Source organism: Macaca mulatta, chromosome 1, assembly GCF_049350105.2.
Source record: "Macaca mulatta isolate MMU2019108-1 chromosome 1, T2T-MMU8v2.0, whole genome shotgun sequence".
NCBI classification, from domain to species: Eukaryota; Metazoa; Chordata; class Mammalia; order Primates; family Cercopithecidae; genus Macaca; species Macaca mulatta.
The window spans coordinates 3,166,326-3,185,898 of NC_133406.1; the positions used below are offsets into that span (position 1 = coordinate 3,166,326).

The 19,573-nt window shown below is 40.7% G+C and overlaps 1 protein-coding gene across 8 annotated transcripts in view; it reads left to right on the forward strand.

The window, feature by feature from the left end:
- Positions 1-19,573, forward strand: part of SMYD3 (SET and MYND domain containing 3) — a 763,302-nt gene that overhangs the window by 595,432 nt on the left and 148,297 nt on the right. For 7 of the 8 annotated variants that reach the window (NM_001265933.1, XM_077964305.1, XM_077964241.1 and 4 more), the window contains 1 exon segment: positions 2,252-2,362. The exons of the other annotated variant lie outside the window; for it this stretch is intronic. In NM_001265933.1, the coding sequence (NP_001252862.1) occupies positions 2,252-2,362 (111 nt within the window). 8 annotated transcript variants of the gene reach the window in all.

The following is a 19,573-nucleotide window of genomic DNA, read 5'->3' on the forward strand; positions in this document are numbered from 1 at the left end:
TTTTTTGCTCTGGGGCGTTTTTTGCTTCTCCTTCAGTGGATAATCCTGCCTTCTTGCTCTCCTAAAGTCTTCACTTCTTCCCCCACCACACATACCCCCATGACTACTTTCTACTTTTCAAAGCAAAGAAGTAATTTATACAGTATGGTACAAACTGATATATGATACAGGAAAAGAAAAAACTAGAGAAGGGAAGGGAATTGGGTTGTTACCTTTAATAGGGCATTGAGGTTAGACCTGAATGAGAAAGTGGGATTTGACTGAAACTCAAAGGCGATGAGGTTGGCACAGTGGACAGGGTGGAAGGGCAGAGGGAACAGCCAGTGCACGGGCCTTGAGGTAGGAGTGTGTGTGGAGCCAGACGGGAGGCCAGCCTGGTGGAGCAGCAACAAGGGAGGTGGGAAATGAGAGGGAACAGGTGGGATTATGTGAAGCCATTGCTTCTCTAACCACCTACGACGAAGGACCAGTGTTTCTTTTCCTTCCTAGTCTGTTACAGACCAGTGTTTTTATAAAATCTAGTGAAAATATTAGAAAAATAAAATTTAGAGAACGTAAAATAAAATGGCTGGGTGCAGTGGCTCATACCTGTAATCCCATGGGAAGTCAAGGAGGGAGGATTGCTTGAGCCCAGGAGTTCAAGACCATCCTGGGTAACATGGTGAAACTTCCATCTCTACAAGAAAGACAGAAAATTAGCCAGTGTGGTGGTGCACGCCTGTAGTCCCAGCTACCTGGGAAGCTGAGGGGGGCGATCACCCGAGTCCAGGAGGTTGAGGCTGCAGTGAGTTGTGATCATGCCACTGCATACCTGCCTTGGTGGCAGAGTGAGACCCTGTCGTATAAAAAAAAAAAAAAAGAAAAAAAGCCCAGTGTTTTGTTGTTAGAGTCACCTAAAATTACCCTTACCAAATTAGTAAAAAACATTTCTCAATATTGACTTGGTTTCTTTACTCATTCCATCATGGACTGGTAACCCACAGTGTGCACTAGCACCAATGCAGGGCCCATACTTGAGTTGCACTTGGGGAGTTAGAAGGACCTGACCTTTACTCAGGCAAAGTGGGGAAGCGTTGTGATGTTTAGAACAGAACATGTCATCTGACATATTTTAAGTGAACCACTCTGGCTAGGGGGTGGAGTGCAGGGGTCTAGAGAAAGAATCAGGGAGAACAGTTGTGAGACTGTTACCTTTTCCAGGTAAGAGGTAATGATGGCTCAGACCAGGGTGGTAGCATTGGAAAAGGTAAAAAGTGGTTGATTCTGGGTGATTTTTAAGGTAGAGGCCGCAGAATTTCCTGGTGGATTGGATGGTAGGTGTAAAGGAAAGAGCGAAGTCAAGGATAACTCTGAGGCTTCAACTTGGATAAGACAAAAGATGAGTTCCTGTCAACTGAGAGTGGGAATGTTCCAGCCGAGATGGAACAGGTTGACGGGAAGATCAAGCATTCTGTCTTCCGGATTTTGAATTAGACTTTCATAAGAGATCTAATCAAGTGCAAAATGCTTTAAGCATTATAATGTTGCCTAAAGACCAGTGACTTAAAGGGGACTCAGCGTTAGAGCGTGTCTGAGGAGTCCTTTAAATACATCCTCTCATTCATAACCCGCACCCTCCGAGGCAGGGGATGCTTCTCCGAAAGGGAGTAAGGCAGTCAGTTAAATGCTTCCATCAGCGGTGCTACTCTCAAGTTAAACTCTCCACTATTTGGAAATTATTCTACCTTTTTTTAAGCCTAGTTACAAGTAAGAGAACTGTTTTCTCATTTCAAAGATACCAAATTTGGATGACCTTAAATTCCATGAGGCAGCTATAGAATTGGTTAGAATTTAAGAGCAATCTGGCTGTATCATCTGCCACCCTTTTGGTTGCCAGGATTAATTTGGCTTCTCTGATTGCTAATGGTTATAGAATTTATTAGCAAACCTTAGTAATACCAAACATACAGCAGCTTTTGATATTTTACTGTAGTGAAAAAAAAAGTAACATACAAAAGTGGGTAGAGATCATAAGCCCCATTCTTTAAATATATGATCCATATGTACTTACCACATAACAAAGACTGAAGTAGATTAAAAATTTACATGTGATTATTTGGGTAGAGAAACTATGAGTGGTAACTTCTCTCTTACATTTCTGATTTATAATAAAAACAAGTTTTACTCCAATAATTAGCAATAATAGTAACCATTTGTTAAAGAAATGAGCACAGCAGATGTGTCAACGCTTCCCTCTCTCTGGCCTGCACAGCTCACCATCTGCTACCTGGATATGCTGATGACCAGCGAGGAGCGCCGGAAGCAGCTGAGGGACCAGTACTGCTTTGAATGTGACTGTTTCCGTTGCCAAACCCAGGACAAGGTATGTAGTATGGAACCAGATTGAAACACTTCCATGGCAAAATCTCAATGATCTTCAGAGAACCCCACCTTGGTTTCATAAACCCAAAAGTAATGACCCTCAGTACATGGTAGGAAACAGATACATAAAGTAACTCATCAAACTGCATATATTTTGTTTCCTGGAACTTTTGTCACCCACCAAGCTGAGATTTAACCAAAGGCAAGGATCTATGGAGTTTAGAGTCACGTGGGAATGTAGGCATTAAACATGTAATTAAAAGGATGGGTGAAGGACAGAGTGCTAGTAGAACATATGTAGTAAGCAGGTTGAATTACATTATGATTGACAAGTTATTGCTCAGTAAACAACATACACCAAGTTTTACCTAGTTTATTTCTTTAAAAATGTTTTTTTAAAATAAAATGAGGTTTGTTGAGGTACAATTTACATGTGAAAAATTTACCCTACTTAATGAGACAGTTCTATGATTTCAACAAATGCAGTCATGAAACTGCCATCAAAATCAAGATACAGAATGGTTTCATTTCCCAAAAAAGTGCCCTCGTGTCCCTTTATAGTCAACCCTACCACCCCTACCCCAACCCCTGATAACCACTGATCTGTTTTTTATCCCTATAGTTTTTTCCTTTTGTTTTTAGTTGACACATAATGCTTGCACATATTTGTGGGATACAGAGTGATAATTATGTGTATACTATGTGTAGTGTCGTATCAGGGTGATTAGCATATCTGTCACCTCATATATTTATTATTTCTTTGTGTTGTGAACATTCAAAATCCTCTTTTAGCATTTGGAGAATATACAATAAATTAAAGTGAACCATATCTCCCCTGCAATGCTGCAGATGAGCAGATTCGTTCCTCCTAAGTTTGTGTTCATTAACCAACCTCTCCCCACCTTTTTAGCCTCTAGTACCCACAGTTCTGCTCTCTACTTCCATAGGATCAATTTATTTTGTTCCCACATATAAGTGAGAACACGGAGCATTTTATCTTTCTGCTTCTGACTCATTTTGCTTAACATAGTGTCCTCTAGGCCCATCCATGTTGCCATGAATGACAGAATGTCATTCTTTTTCATGGCTGAATAATATTCCATTGTGTATATATGCCACATTTTCTTTATCCATTTTTCCATTGATGGACACATAGGCTGATTTCCTATCTTAGTTTTTGTGAATAGTGCTGCTATAGTAAACATGGGGCTGCAGGTATCCCTTTGATATATTGATTTTCTATCCTTTGGATAAATACCCAGTACTGTAATGACTAGATTGTATGGTAGTTCTATTTTTAGTTTTTTGAGAACCCCTCATGCTGTTTTCCATAATGACTGTACTATTAGGTGGGTGCAAAAGTAATTGCAGTTTTTGCCATTAAAAGTAATGGCAGTGGCCTCATTGTAGAGGCCTTTCACTTCCTCAGTTAAATTTATTCCTAGGTGTCTTTTTGGGGGAGCGGGTAGCTATTACTTTTAATGGCAAAAACCACAACTACTTTTGCACCAGCCTAGTAGGAGAGTACGTTTTCTCCACATCCTTGCCAGCATTTGTTAATTTTTTTTTTTTTTTTTTTGTGTGTGTGTGTTTTTGGTAATAGTCATCCTAATTGGGGTGAGATGACACCTCATTTTGGGTTTGATTTGCATTTTCCTGATGGTTGGTGATAAGCATTTTTATTGGCCTTTTGTATATGTGTTAGATACATGTCTATTTAGATCCTTTGCCCTCTTTTGAGTTGGAATATTTGTGATATTTTTGCTGTTGAGTTCCTTGTATATTCTGGATATTAGTTCCTTTTTGAATGCATAATTTGCAAATACTTTCTGCCATTTTATAGGTTGTCTCTTCACTCTGTTGAGTGTTTCCTTTGCTCTGCAGAAGCATTTTGGTTTAATACAGTCTCATTTGTCTGTTTTTGTTTTTGTTGCCTGTGCTTTTGTGGTCTTAGCCATAAAATCTTTGCCTAGACCAATGTCCTGAAGTGTTTCTGCTATGTTTTCTTTTAGTATTATAGTTTCCAGGCTCACAATAGTTAATTAATTTTGGTTGATTTTTCTGTGTGGTGACAGATAAGGGTTTAGTTTCATTCTTCTGCACATGGATATCCATCTTTCTGATGACAAATAATTAAAGAGGTGTCCTTTCCCCACTGTATGTTCTTGGTGCCTTTGTTGACAATCAGTTGCCTATAAATACGTGGATTTAATGATGGGTTTTCTGTTCTGTTGCATTGGTCTGTGTGTCTGTTTTTAGACCAATTCCATGTTTTTTTTGTTAGTATAACCTGGTAGAATATTTTGAAGTTAGGTAGTGTGATGCCTCCAGCTTTGTTCTTTTTGCTCAGTATTGCCTTGGCTGTTTGGGGTCTTTTTTGTTTTCATATTAATTTTGGAATCATTTGTTCTATTTCTTGAAGAATATCATTGGTATTTTAATAGGGATTGCATTGAATCTGTAGATTGCTTTGGATAGTATCATCATTTAGCAATGTTGATTCTTCCAATTAATGAGCATGGTATGCCTTTCCATTTGTGTTCTCTTCAGTTTCTTTTATCAATGTTTTATAGTTCTCATTGCAGAGGCCTTTCACCTCTTTGGTTAAATTTATTCCTAGGTATCTTTTTTTGGGGGGTGGGTAGATATTGTAAATGGGATTACTTTCTTGATTTCTGTTTCAGGTAGTTCATTATTGGTGTATAGAAACACTGCTGATTTTTGCATGTTGATTTTGTGTCTTGCAGCTTTACTGAATTTATCAGTTCTAAGAGTATTTTGGGTGGAGTCTTTTAGTTTCTCTATATATAAGGTCATGTTGTCTGCAAAGGGAGGACAATCGGATTTCTTCCAAGTTAAATGCCCTTTATTGCTTTTTAAACATCTTTATTGATATATGATAGTTGTACATATTTGTGTGGTATATGTGATTTTGATACCAGCATACAATGTGTAATGATCAAATCTGGGTAACTGGGAGATCCATCTCCTTAAAAATTTATGTTGGGAACATTCTAAATTTTCTCTTCTAGCTATTTTAAACTATTGTTAACTATAGTTGCCCTATTGTGCAGCTAAACACTAGATCTTACTCCTTCTATTGAGCTGCAATCTCTTATGCATTAGCCAACCCCTCTTCATCCCTCTACCTACTACTCTTTCCAGCCTCAAAACCACTATTGGATTCACTATCTCTATGAAATCAGCTTATTTTTAGTTCCCATGTATGAGTGAGAACATGAGATACGTCTTTGTGTGCCTGGCATATTTCACATAATGTAATGTCTTTCAGTTCCATCCATGTTGCTGCAAATGACAAGATTTTATTACTTTTTATGGAGGAAAAATACTCAGTTGTGGGTGTGTATATATTTATATATATATACATATTGAATTTTTTTTTTACTTATTGATGGACACTTAGGTTGATCCATGCCTTGGCTATTTTGAATAGTGCAGCAATAAACATGGGAGTGCAGATATCTCTTTGATATTCTGATTTCCTTTCTTTTGGATCTATATCCAACGCTGGGATTGTTTGGTTATATGGTAGTTGCGTTTTTAGTTTCTTGAGGAACCTCCTTACTGTTCTCCATAGTGGTTGTACTAATTTACATTCCTCCAACAATGTGTGAGCCTTCCCCTTTCTCCACATCCTTGCCAGCATTTGTTATTTTCTTACTTTTTCATAGTAGCCATTTTAACTGGGCAGATGATCTCATTGTGGTTTTAATTTGCATTTCCCTGACCATTAATATTGTTGAACTTTTTTTTATATATCTGTTGGCCGTTTGTATGAATTCATCAGACTTTTGCCTGTTCTTAATTGGGTTGTTTCCTGCTATTGAGTTTGAGTTCCTATATATCGTGGTTATTAATCTCTTGTCTGATGAATACTTTGCAAATTTCTTTTCAATTCTATAGGTTGTTTCTTCATTGATTATTTTCTTTGCTGTACAGAAGCTTTCTAGATTGATATAATCTCATGTTTCTATATTTGCTTTGGGTGCCTGTGCTTTTGAGGTCTTGCTCAATAAATAGTTGCCCAGCGCAATGTCCTGAAGTGTTTCCCCAATGTTTTCTTACAGTAGTTTCATGGTTTTAGGTCTTATATTCAAATATTTAAGCTGTTTTGATACGACTTTTGTATATGGGGAGAGGTAGGCGTCTAGTTTCATTCTTTTGCATATGGGCTATCCAGATTTTCCTTTCTCAATGTATGTTCTTGGTGACTTTCTTGAAACTCCATTGACTAAATGTGTGGATTGGATTCTATGTTCTTTCATGTGTTCCATTGATCTGTGTGTCCATTTTTATGCTAGTACCATGTTTGTTTTGGTTATTGTAATTTTATAGAGCATTTTGAAGTCAGATAATGTGATGCCTCCAGCTTTGTTCCTTTTGTTCAGGATTGCTTTTGTTGTTCCATACAAATTTCAGGATTGCCTTTTTCTTTTCATGTGCAGAATGTCATTGATATTTTGATATGGATTACATTGAAAATGTTGATTGCTTTGGATAGTACAGTCATTTTAACAGTATTCTTCCAATCCTCATGGGCTATCTTTCCAATTATGTTAACTTCACTTTTATCAGTACTGTATAGTTTTTATTGTAGCTATCTCACTTTTATTAAGTTTAGTCCTAGGTGTTTATGCTATTTTATTGTAGCTGTTGCAAATGGGATTGCTTTATTTATTTTCAGATGTTTGCTGTTGGCGTATAGAAGTGCTACTGGTTTTTGTCTGTTGATTTTGTATCCTGTGACTTGACTGAATTTATCAGTTTGTTTTTGTTGGAGTCTTTTGGTTGTTCTAGATGTAAGATCATGTTGTCTGTGAACAAGGCTAACTTGAATTCGTCCTTTCTAATTTGAATGCCCTTTAACTTTTTCTCTTGTCTAATCGCTCTGGCTAGGAATTCCAGTACTGTGCTGAGTAAGAGTGGTGAAAGTGGACATCCTTGTCTTGTTCCATGTGGTAAAGGAGGGGATTTCAGTTTTTCCCAATTCAGTGTGATGCTAGCTTGGGGTTTGTCATATGTGGCCCTTAGTTTCTGAAGCGTGTTTCCCTCATACCCAGTTGGTTAAGATTTCTTATCACGAAGGCACATTGAATTTTATTGAAAGATTTTTTTCAGCATCTGTTGAAATGATCATATGGTTTTGTCATTGGTTCTGTTAATGTGATGTATCACCTTTATTGATTTACATATGTTCAACCATCCTTCCATCCCTGAGATGAATCCCACTTGATTATGATGAATGATCTTTTTAATGTTGAATTTGATTTGCCAGTATTTTGTTGAAAAAAAAAGTGCATCTATGCTAATCAGTGATATTGGCCTTTAGTCTTTTGTTGTTGTGGCTTTGTCTAGTTTTAGTATCAGGGTAATGCTGGCTTTATATAATGAGTTTGGAAGTATTTCCTCTGCCTAAGTTTTTTGGAATAGTGTGAGTAGAATTGGTATTTATTCTTTTTTAAATGTTTGGTAGAATTCAGCAGTGAAGCCATCAGGTCCTAGGCTTTTCTTTGGTGGGAGAGTTTATTACTGTTTCTATCTCATTACTTGCTATTGTTCTGTTAACGTTTTCTGTTTTCTTCATGGTTTAATCTTGGTAGTTTGTGTATGATTGGGAATTTATCCATTTCTTCTAGGTTTTCCAATTTATTGGCATACAGTTGTTCCGGACAGTCTCTAATCATGCTTTGAACTTCTGGGGGATCTGGTATAACATCCCCTTTTTCCTCACGGATTTTACTTGAGTCTTCTCTCTTTCTTGGTTAGTCTAGCAAGTTCTTTATTAATTTTGTTTATCTTTTCAAAAAACCAACTTTTTGTTTCATTGATCTTTTGTATTGTTCTTTAATCTCTATTTTGTTTAGATCTGTTTGGATCTTTATTTATTACCTTCTACTAATTTTGGTTTTGGTTTATTCTTGTTTTTCTAGTTCCTTGAGATACATTGTTAGACTTTTTAACTTGAAATCTTCCTACCTCTTTTATGTAGGTGTTTATTGCTATAAACGTCCATCTTAACACTACTTTTGCTGTAACCCATACATTTTGATATGTTGTATTTCCATTTTCATTTGTTTGAAGAAAGATTTTGATCATCTTCTTAATTTCTTCATTGACCCAGTAGTCATTCAGCAGCGTGTTTAATTTTCATGTATTTGTACAGCCAAAGTTTCTTTTATTGATTTCTAGTTTTTTTTCTGTTGCGGGAAGTCAGGGACCCTGAACGGAGGGACCTGCTGAAGCCATGGCAGAAGAACATAAATTGTGAAGATTTCATGGACATGTATTAGTTCCCCAAATTAATACTTTTATAATTTCTTACACCTGTCTTTACTGCATTCTCTGAACATAAATTGTGAAGATTTCATGGACACTTATCACTTCCCCAATCAATACCCTTGTGATTTCCTATGCCTGTCTTTAATCTCTTAATCCTGTCATCTTTGTAAGCTGAGGAGGATAAATGTCACCCCAGGACCCTGTGATGATTGTGTTAACTGCACAGATCATTGTAGAGCATGTGTGTTTGAACAATATGAAATCTGGGCACCTTGAAAAAAGAACAGGATGACAGCGATGTTCAGGGAACAAGGGAGATAACCTTAAACTCTGACTGCTGGTGAGCCAGATGGAACAGAGCCATATTTCTCTTCTTTCAAAAGCAAATAGGAAAAATATCACTGAATTCTTTTACTCAGCAAGGAACATCCCTGAGAAAGAGAATGGGCCCTGAGGGTAGGCCTCTGAAATGGCCACTTTAGGGGTGGCTGTCTTTTATGGTCGAAGCTGAAGGGATGAAATAAGCCCCAGTCTCCGGTAGTGCTCCCAGGCTTATTAGGATGAGGAAATTCCCGCCTAATAAATTTTGGTGAGACTGGTTGTCTGCTCTCAAACCCTGTCTCCTGATAAGATGTTATCAATGACACTGCGTGTCCAAAACTTCATTAGTAATTTTAATTTCACTAATTTTAATTTTTAATTTCGTCCTGTGATCCTGTGACCTCACCCTGCCTCCATTTGCTTTGTGGTATTTTATTACCTTGTGAAGTATGTGATCTCTGTGACCCACACCCTATTCGTACACTCCCTCCCCTTTTGAAAATTGCTAATAAAAACTTGTTGGTTTTATGGCTCAAAGAGCATCAGAGAACCTGCCGACATGTGATGTCTCCCCGGGACACCCAGCTTTAACATTTCTCTCTTTTGTACTCTTTCCCTTTACTTCTCAGACCAGCCGACGCTTAGGGAAATAGAAAAGAACCCACGTTGAATATCAGGGGTGGGGTTCCCCCAATAATTTCACTGTAGTCTGAAAAGATACCCGATATGATTTCAATTTCTAAAAATTTGTTGAGCCTTGTTTAGAGGACTAATGTATCATTTATCTTGGAGAATGTTCCATTTACTGATGAGATAAAAGTATATTCTACAGCTGTTGGATATATTTTTTGTAAACATCTGCTGGGTTCTTTTGTTTTGTGGTGCAGATTGTGATATTTTTCTGTAGATTTTCTGTCTAGATGATCTGTCCAATGCTGAAGTCCCCAACTATTACTGTACTGGGGTCTCTCTATTTGGCCCTAATAATATTTGCCTTGTATATCTGGGTGCTCCAGTTTGGGTGCATATGTTCACAATGGTTATATCCTCTAGCTGAATTGATATTTTCATCATTATATAATGACCTTTTTTGTCTTTCTGTTTTTTGACTTAATGTCTATTTTGTGTGATACACTACAGCTACTCCTGCTCAGCTTTGGCTTCTGTTTGCATGGAGTATTGTTTTTCATCCCTTCACTTCTTTTTTGAGATGGAGTCTCACTCTGTCACCATGCTGGAGTGCAGTGGCACAATCTCAGCTCACCACAACCTCCGACTCCCTGGGTCAAGGGATTCTATGACCTCGGCTTCCTGAGTAGCTGGGACTACGGGCATGTGCCACCATGCCCAGCTAATTGTTACATTTTTAATAGAGACAGGGTTTCACCATATTGACCAGGATGGTCTCGATCTCCTGACCTCATGATCTGCCCGCCTTGGCCTCCCAAAGTGCTGGGATTACAGGCATGAGCCACCATGCCTGGCCATCCCTTCACTTTTAATCTGTCTTTACAGTTGAAGTGAGATTTTTTGCAGGCAGCATATAGTTGGATTCTTGTTGTTGTTCCTACCCATCCAGTCAATCTTTTAATTGGGGGAATTTAAACCATTTACTTCTATGGTTATTTATATGAGAGGACTTATTCCTGACATTTAAAAAATTGTTTTCTGTTTTGTAAATCCTTTGTTCTCCTCTTCCTCTTGTATTGTTTGCCTTTACAGTTTGGTAGTTTTCTGTAGTGATAACATTTGATTCCCTTCTTTTTCCCGTTTGTGTATCTGTTCTATCAGTGAGTTCTCTACTTTTGTGTTTTCATGATGGTAAATATTGTCCTTTTGCTGCTGGAAATAGGACTCTCCTAAGAATTTTTTTTAGAGCTAGTCTAGTGGGGATGAATTCCTTTGGTTTTGGCTGTTATTTAATTAAATAGGTTTTCTCTGACTTTAAATTCTTTTACTTAAAAAATTTGGTGGGTACATAGTTGGGGCATATATTTATGGTGTACATGAGATGTTTTGATACAGGGATGCAATGTGAAATAAGCATGTTAAGGAAAATATGGTATCCATCCCCTCAAGCATTTGTCCTTTGAGTTACAAGCAATCCTATTACATGTTTTAAGTTATCTTAAAACATACAACTAGGTTATCATTGACTATAGTCACCCTATTGTGCTATCAAATAGTAGGCCTTACCCATTCTTTCTATTTCTGTTGTACGCATTAACCATCCCCACCTCCCCTGTAAGCCATCTACTATTCCCAGCCTCTGGGAAGCCTCCTTCTACTCTCTCTGTCCATGAGTTCAATTGGTTTGATTTTTAGATACCACAAACAAGTAAGAACATATGTTTGTCTTTCTGTGACTGGCATCTCACTTAATGTAATAACCTTCATTTCCATCCATGTTGTTACAAATGACTGGATCTCATTTTTTTCTGGCTGCATAGTACTCCATTGTGTATATGTACCACATTTTCTTTATCCATTCATCTGTTGATGGACGTTTAGTTTGCTTCCAAATCTTAGCTATTGTGAGCAGTGCTGCAACAAACATAGGAGTGCAGATACCTCTTCGATAAACTGATTTCCTTTGTTTTGGGTATATACCCAGCAGTAGGATTGCTGGATCCTATGGTAGTTCTATTTTTAGTTTACTGAGGAACCTCCAAACTGTTCTCCATAGTGGTTGTATTAATTTACATTCCCATCAACGGTGTACAAGGGTCCCCTTTTCTTCACATCCTCACCAGCTTTTGTTATTGCTTGTCTTTGTTATTATAAGCCCTTTTAACTTGGGTGAGATGATACCTCATTATGGTTTTGATTTGCATTTCTCTGACAGTGATGTTAAACACCTTTTCATATGTCTGTATGCCATTTGTATGTCTATTGAGCAATGTCTATTCAAATCTTTTGTCTATCTTTTGAACAGATTATTAGATTTGTTTTTTCTGTAGATTTGTTTGAGCTCTTTATATATTCTGGTGATTAACCCTTTGTCAGATGGGTAGCTTGCAAGTATTCTCTCCCATTCTGTCGGTTGTCTCTTCACTTTGCTGATTGTTTCCTCTGCTATGCAGAAGCTTCTTAACCTGATGTGATCCCATTTGTCCATGTTTTCTTTGGTTGCCTGTGTTTATAGGGTATTGCTCAGAATATCTTTGCCCAGACCAGTGTCCTGGAGATTTTTCTTAATATTTTCTTGTAGTAGTTTTATAGTTTGAGGTCTTAGATTGAAGTCTTGAATCCGTTCGATTTTATTTTTGTATATGGTGAGAGATAGTGGTGTAGTTTCATTGTTTTTCACATGGCTATCCAGTTTTCCCAGCACCATTTATTGAAGAGACTGTCTTTTCTATGTTCTTGGCAGTTTTATCAAAAATAAGTTCACTATAGGTGCGTAGATTTGCTTCGGGGTTTTCTAGTCTGTTCCGTTGTTCTGTGTTTCTGCTTTTATGTAGACCTGAAGCCAGCACAGTGCTGGGTCTTGCCCAAGACCTGCTGTAGCCACTCCCTGGCTGCTGACTGTGTTTGCTCAAGGGTCTGGGGCTCTACAATCAGCAGGTGGCAAAGCCAGGAAGGCGTATGTCCTTCCCTTCAGGGCCATGAGGTCCCCCAGGCCCCAGGTGGGTCCAGAAGTGCTGTCTGGGAATCAGGGACTAGAGTCAAAAACCTTAGAAGTCTACCTGGTATTCTTTTATATTACGACTGAGCTGGCACGAAAACTGTAAGACTCACTCTTTCTCACTCTTCCCTCCTTTTTCCAAAGGCACAGGAACCTCACCCTAGCCACCTTTACTCCTGGCCACATGGAGTATTGCCAGACTACCCCCAACATTCCCTTAAGGCCCAAGGTCTCTTAAGTCAGCTTGTGGTGAACGCTGTAGGGATTTGGGACTCTCTCTTCAGGGAAGAGGGCTCCCCTATGGTCCAAGGCAGGCCCAGAAATGCTAAGACTCAAGTCTTGGAATCAGGGACCCCAGGAACCCACTCTTGGGGTTCTTGGTACCTAAGATGTTGGTACCTGAGTCCCTTTTACTTTTCTGTCTGCTTTTCTCAAACAGAAGGAGTTTTGCCCTGTAGCTACAGCCGGTTATGTGCTGAGTCTCACCTGAAGCCAGCAAGTCCCGGAGACTCACCCAAGGCCCTCGATGTAATACCTGGGTGTCACTGCTGGTTATTCAGGGCCCAAGGGCTCTGCGGTTAGCAGGTGATGAATGCTGGCAGGACTGGGTCCTTTCCTTCAAGGCAGCAGCTTCCCTTCCGGCCCAGGGTATGTCTGCAAATGTCATCTGGGAGCTATGGCCTGGAATGGGGGCCTCATCACTCTGCTGGTGCCCTATCCGGCTGTGGCTGAGCTGGTATCCAAGAGGCAGGACAAAGTCCTCCCCACTGTTCCCCGTCCTCTCCTCCAGCAGAAGGAAGGGGGTCTCTCTTGGAGCCAGGTGCTGTGCACCCTGGGGCTAGGGGAGGGGTGATGCCAGCACTCCCTTGGCTGCCCCAGCTGGTGCCTCAGTATGTCGCATGCCCCCTAAGTCCACTGTCCCTGGGCCTAGTTCAGCTGTAGGACTTGCCTACGAGTTGCAGTCGTTGTGGCCTAGACTGCCTTTCAAGTTTACTTAGAGACCAAGAGCACTTTGGCCCTCGGTGGTGAGGTTTGCGGGCACTCAAGTTCGGACCTCTGGGACAGGAGATTCCCCCCTGGCTAGGGCTAGTTTACGTGCTCCCTCTGTGGGCAACATCAGATGAGTTTGGTTTGATTTTCCTTTCTCCTCTAACAGGACAGGACTGAGTTCAATGCCTCACAATTGCTGTATTCTTCCTTGGATGAGTCTGTTTTCACACTGCTATAAAGATGTTACCTGAGACTGGGTAATTTACAAAGAAAAGAGTTTTAATTGACTCACAGTTCCACATGCTTGGGGAGGCCTCAGGAATCTGATAATCATAGTGAAGAGGAAGAGGCATGTCTTACATGGTGGCAGATGAGAGAGAAAATGAAGAGCAGAAGGGGAATCATAGTGAAGAGGAAGAGGCATGTCTTACATGGTGGCAGATGAGAGAGAAAATGAAGAGCAGAAGGGGAATCATAGTGAAGAGGAAGAGGCATGTCTTACGTGGTGGCAAATGAGAGAGAAAATGAAGAGCAGAAGGGGAAGAGCCCCTTATAAAACCATCAAATCTCATGAGAACTCACTCACTGTCACAAGAACAGCCCCCATGATCCAGTCACTTCCCACCAGATTCCTCCCTTGACCTGTGAGGATTATGGGGATAAACTGAAGATGTAATTCCCGTAATCCCCATGTGACCTGGATGTGAGACATGGAGTCATATTTGCAGCCTGATGATGTGGTAGAAAAGAAAAACCCATATTCTGGGGAGAAATTCAGGCTATAGAAATTTGCACAAGTAACAAGGAGCCTAATGTTAATCACCAAGACAATGGGGAAAATGTCTCTAGAGGATCTCAGAGACTTTCACAGCAGCCCCTCCCATCACAGGCCCAGAGGCCTAGGAGGAAAAAAAAATGGTTTTATGGGCAGGGTCCAGAGCCCCCCTGCAGTGTGCAGACTTGGGGCCCTGCATCCCAACTGCTCCAGCTGTGACTAAAAGAGGTCAAGGTACAGCTCAGGCTGTTATTTCAGGGGATGTAAGTCCCAATTACAATTTGAGATTTGGGTAAGGACACAGAGCCAAACTCTATCATCCCTTCCCTGGCACCCAGAGAGACTCTTATCACCACGCACCACTGCTGGGGGTCAGGGAGAGGTGACATTGGCGATTCAGGACAGCTTGTTCTCTCTCTTCAGTGCCCCTTTTCGCAGTATGAAGTGAAAACCCAGTTCTGTGAATGCTCATCTGGCGTTTGGTTCTCATGAAGGGGTTTTTCTGTGTGGATAGTTGTTAACTTGGTGTCCTTGTGGGGGTGGGGGCAATCGGTGGAGCTTTCTATTCCAGCATCTTGCTCCACCTCTGTTTTCTCTGACTTTTAAAATTTCTTCTCCTGTTGGAAATTTCAATATTTGAATACTTTTTACTTTATGATGTCCCATATGTCACTTAGGCTTTCTTCGTCCTTTCTTGTTATATTTTCACCTTTTTTGGACTGACTGTGTCATTTCAAAAGATCTGCCTTCAATTCAGAAATTCCTTCTTCGTGATCTAGCCTATTGTTGAAGCTTCTCGATTATATTTTTTAATTTTGTTCATTGAATTCTTCAGTTCTAGGATTTCTCTATTGCTTCTTTTTATGATATCTCTTTGTTGAATTTACTCAGATCATTAACTGCTTTTCTGAGTTTTTCATATTGTCTGTCTGTTCTCTTGTATATCACTGAGTTTCCTTGAGATCATTATTTCACATTTCTTTTCAAGCATATCATAGATTTCCTTTTGTTTGATATCTTTTACTGAAGAATTGTGTTCCTTTGTAGGTGTCATGTTTTCTTTTTGACATTTCTTGTGTCCTTACATCTGTATATCTGGTGTCATAATTGCTTCTTCTAAGTTTTTGGATTGGCTTTCATTGAGAATGACTTTTTCATGTAGATATATTTACGGTATTTGTTGGGTAGAGTTCTTTTGCTCTGATTCTGGGTGGGCACAGTAGTGTGGTCTCCATATTTCTTTATCCATAATCAGTGTCAGCAGTGATCACAAGTTCCTTAGTGGCTTAGGCTGTGGTTGTTAGTGGAGGCTTAGGCAACCTTTGCTGGGGATGGAGACACCAGGTGTGCTGGTTCTTGGGCCCCTGGGTGGCATGTGTGGGTACTGGTGATGGTGGCAGTGGGCCAGGCATTCTGGTCCTTAAGTGTCTAAATGACATGAGTCTATCAACAGGCATTGTAATGGTGCATATAGCACAACTGGAGATGGATTGACCCAGTCCTGTCCTCAATTTCCTTGATGCCATGTGCAGACATGTGCAGGCTTAGCCTATCTTCCAGCCCCCAGATAGTGTACAGATGGGACCTCTGGGCGTTGTGCCCCAGAGAGCTGGTCCTCAAGCCCCCTGAAGGCATGCACAGGTGTGTGGTGGCCTTGTCCTTGGAAGGGTGGCATCACTGTAGGTGGCAGTGACCCCAGACAGGCAGTTCCCATGCTTTGAGAAATATGTGCTTCAGCTCCATTTGTCTTGGCGGCAGCATCCTGGTGCACTGGTTACCCTGGTCCCCAGGGTATAGGACACAATGTGGGTTAGAGTACAGGACACCGTACCTGTACTTGGTCGTACCACTTGGTCCAGCTGGCCTCATGATACTGCAGCCCTCTGAGTGGATGTGGGGGAATATCAGTGGCATTCCAGGGATGTGGAATGGGCTTCTGGGGTCCAGGGCAGGATGTAGTCTGGTGGTTGCTGGGCTCTCAAAATGGTACCATGTCATAGCACCTTGGGTCTTGAGGGGTGACTAGAATGCAGCATGAATGCCCTCGAGAACAATTCCACGATGGACTCCAGCCAACTCCCTATACTGGGCTCAGGGCCTGTGAAGATGAGCAGCTCTCCTGTGGCTAGGATGGCGGGCATCTGTGGTGGTAATGTGGACAGCTGGAGAACTCTTGCTTACCTTTTCTCTACAATGGGGAGGGGGAGCCTTTCCTGGCTCTGAGCCAATCCTGGCTGAGACTGCTGGTTACCTTCCCTCGTTTTCTGTGCCTTGGAGAGTCGCTGTCCCTTTTGTGCTGAATTCCATTGTTCCCTCTTAGATGCTCTGCTTAACCTGTGGTTATCTGCTCACTGTTTTTGATTTTTTTGGTGGAGGAGATGAGTGCCAGCTGCCTCTAGTCAGCCATCTTGATGACGTCTCTATTTCTTTAACATTTGCCCCACAAGGCTTTCCCCTGCAGCACGTTATGAGATTGAGATCACTTGTCTAACAACTTTTACCCTGAGAAAGGAGAGACAAAATAAATGCCATGAAGATAATGAATGGACTTTTCTTCTGTTACTCATATACTTTTTTCATGTTGGACCTACTTACTTTTAGGTCCAATATATGAAATATTTCACATAATCGGGTTGTCTAAAGAAATCTTAGTTTTGAAGAATGTTTACATTGTTAGAATTCTTTTGTAATTCTTATCTTTCTTGGTCTCAGTAATTATAAGTAAATGAGGAAATGAAACTCAGAAAGGTTCAGAGATAGGCCTCTGGGACTTATCTAACCAAGACTTACCCCGGGACTTAAAGGAAAAAGTGGCAAAACCAAGTCTGACGCCCGGATCTCATGTGTAAATCTAATGCTCCTGCCAGTATACCACAACTCACTGTCACTCCCAGCGGCAACATGAATCGAGAGAGGTAGCTGCTCTCACTGCATGAGTAAGGACCTTGAGCTCATTCTAATGCTGCAGGAGTCAGGGAACATGATTCGTTTCGCCTTAAGAAGAACTTTTGGAAATAAGGGAATTAAGTGGGAAAAGTGGAATCTAATAGGTCCTGAAGATTCAGTCCACTTTATTGTTAGCCTTTTGCCGCAGGCAAGAATGCCAAAAATCACGGGAAACTGCCTGGGATTCTTCCCAGACCGTGATCTGGAATGTTAGCAAGCTAGCTTTCCACCAGCATCCTTGGTTGGAAATGACAAGGCTCCTGAATTTAGTTCCTTGTAGGTGCCATGAGTATGGTGGATCTTCAGAAAATTCTTGAATGAATGAATGATTGTTTTATTAAAATTGGGGTCATAGTCATTTTAGTTTTATTGTAACAGGTGACATCTGGGCTGCAATAGTATATTGGGAAAGGATTTGGCTATAAATAACAGATAGCCCAACTAAAAGGAGCTTTAGTAGGTGGGGTGCATGTTCTAAAAATTCTTGGAGAAGTAATCCAAGATGACAGCAGTGACTCATAGATCTCATCATGGACCTGAAATCCTTCTGTCTTCCTCCTTAGTCATCCCTAGCAAGTGGCTTTGTCCTTAAGGTCTGAAGATGACTGCTGCCTCCAAATCCCAGTCAGTGTGTCTAAGCTCTGGAGAAAAAATATGGGGTAATAAGAGGCAAAGGGAACACCTCCTAAGGATATCTACCTACACTTTATTGCTCAAAATGATGTCATTCACTTTATTGTTCAGAATGGTGTCATATGGCCACCTTTAGTTGTAAAAGAGGCTAGGAACTGTATTTTAGCTTTTTAGCCTTTATACAAGAGGAAGACAAGAGAAAAGAGGCGTGTTAAATGGATTTGGGTAGCTAGTTCACAATGTCTACCATACCCACTGAGACCATTTTCTTTACTCTATTGAGCTAAAGGTTCATTTAATATTAAAGTTAGGGGGGCCGGGCGCGGTGGCTCAAGCCTGTAATCCCAGCACTTTGGGAGGCCGAGACGGGCAGATCACGAGGTCAGGAGATCGAGACCATCCTGGCTAACACGGTGAAACCCCGTCTCTACTAAAAAATACAAAAAACTAGCCGGGCGAGGTGGCGGGCGCCTGTAGTCCCAGCTACTCGGGAGGCTGAGGCAGGAGAATGGCGTAAACCCGGGAGGCGGAGCTTGCAGTGAGCCGAGATCGCGCCACTGCACTCCAGCCTGGGTGACAGAGCCAGACTCCGTCTCAAAAAAAAAAAAAAAAAAAAAAAATTTAGGGTTTTTCAGAGAGGCAGAACCAACAAGATGGGGTGGGGAAACAGAGATTTATTCTAAGGAATTGTCTCATGTGATTATGGAGGTTGAGAAGGCTCAAGATCTGCAGCTGGCAAGCTGGAGACCCAGAAGAGCCTATAGTTTCAGGACGAGTCTGAATCCCTGAGAACCAGGAGAGCCAGTGGTGTCAGTTCCATTCCAAAAGCTGGCAGGCCCACGTTCCAAGAAGAACTGATAAATCCAACTCAAGCAGTAAGCCAGGAGGGAATTCCCTTTTGCTTTTACTTGAGGGAACCTTGGCCTTTTGGTTCTACTCAGGCCTTCAGCTGGTTAGGTGAGGGCCACCTACATCAGAGAGAGCAGTCTCCTTTACTGAGTCTGTGGATTCCAATGGCAAGCTCATACAGAAGTACTCTCACAGACACTCGACGAATAATATTTGACCAAATATCTAGGCACCCTGTGGCCCGCTCAAGTTAACATATAACATTGACCATTAAAATATTGAGATGGATCAAATGGTGTCATGAAAACAGTACTTGATTTCTCTGCTGGGTTATAGTCCATGCTGTATCTAACAAACCGAATGGTCCTGGGCAAGTCATTGAACCTCTTTGGATTCGTTCCATCCTCTGTAACATGAAAGAATTACACCAGACAGCCTTAGGGCCCCTCCTCACTCCTGTTTTCCCATGTTTCCGTGAAATGTTTTCTAGTGGAAGAGAATAGATTATGTACTTAGATGAGAATATAAACTTCGTTTGCAACTAATTTTTCAGTTGTATTTTTAAGTTTCTATTTATCTGAGAATTTTGTTCTGTATAGTGATGTAAACACTCCTCTGAGATATCTGTACTGTCCATTTGCCTTGAAAAAATAATACAGAGGTAAATTCAGCTTAGTGCGTTCCTAAAAGATCATAAATTCAATATTAGTTCAATCAAAATTAATTTTCAGTTCGTAGATTTGAAGTTTCCAAGCTTATTTTTCTGCTTT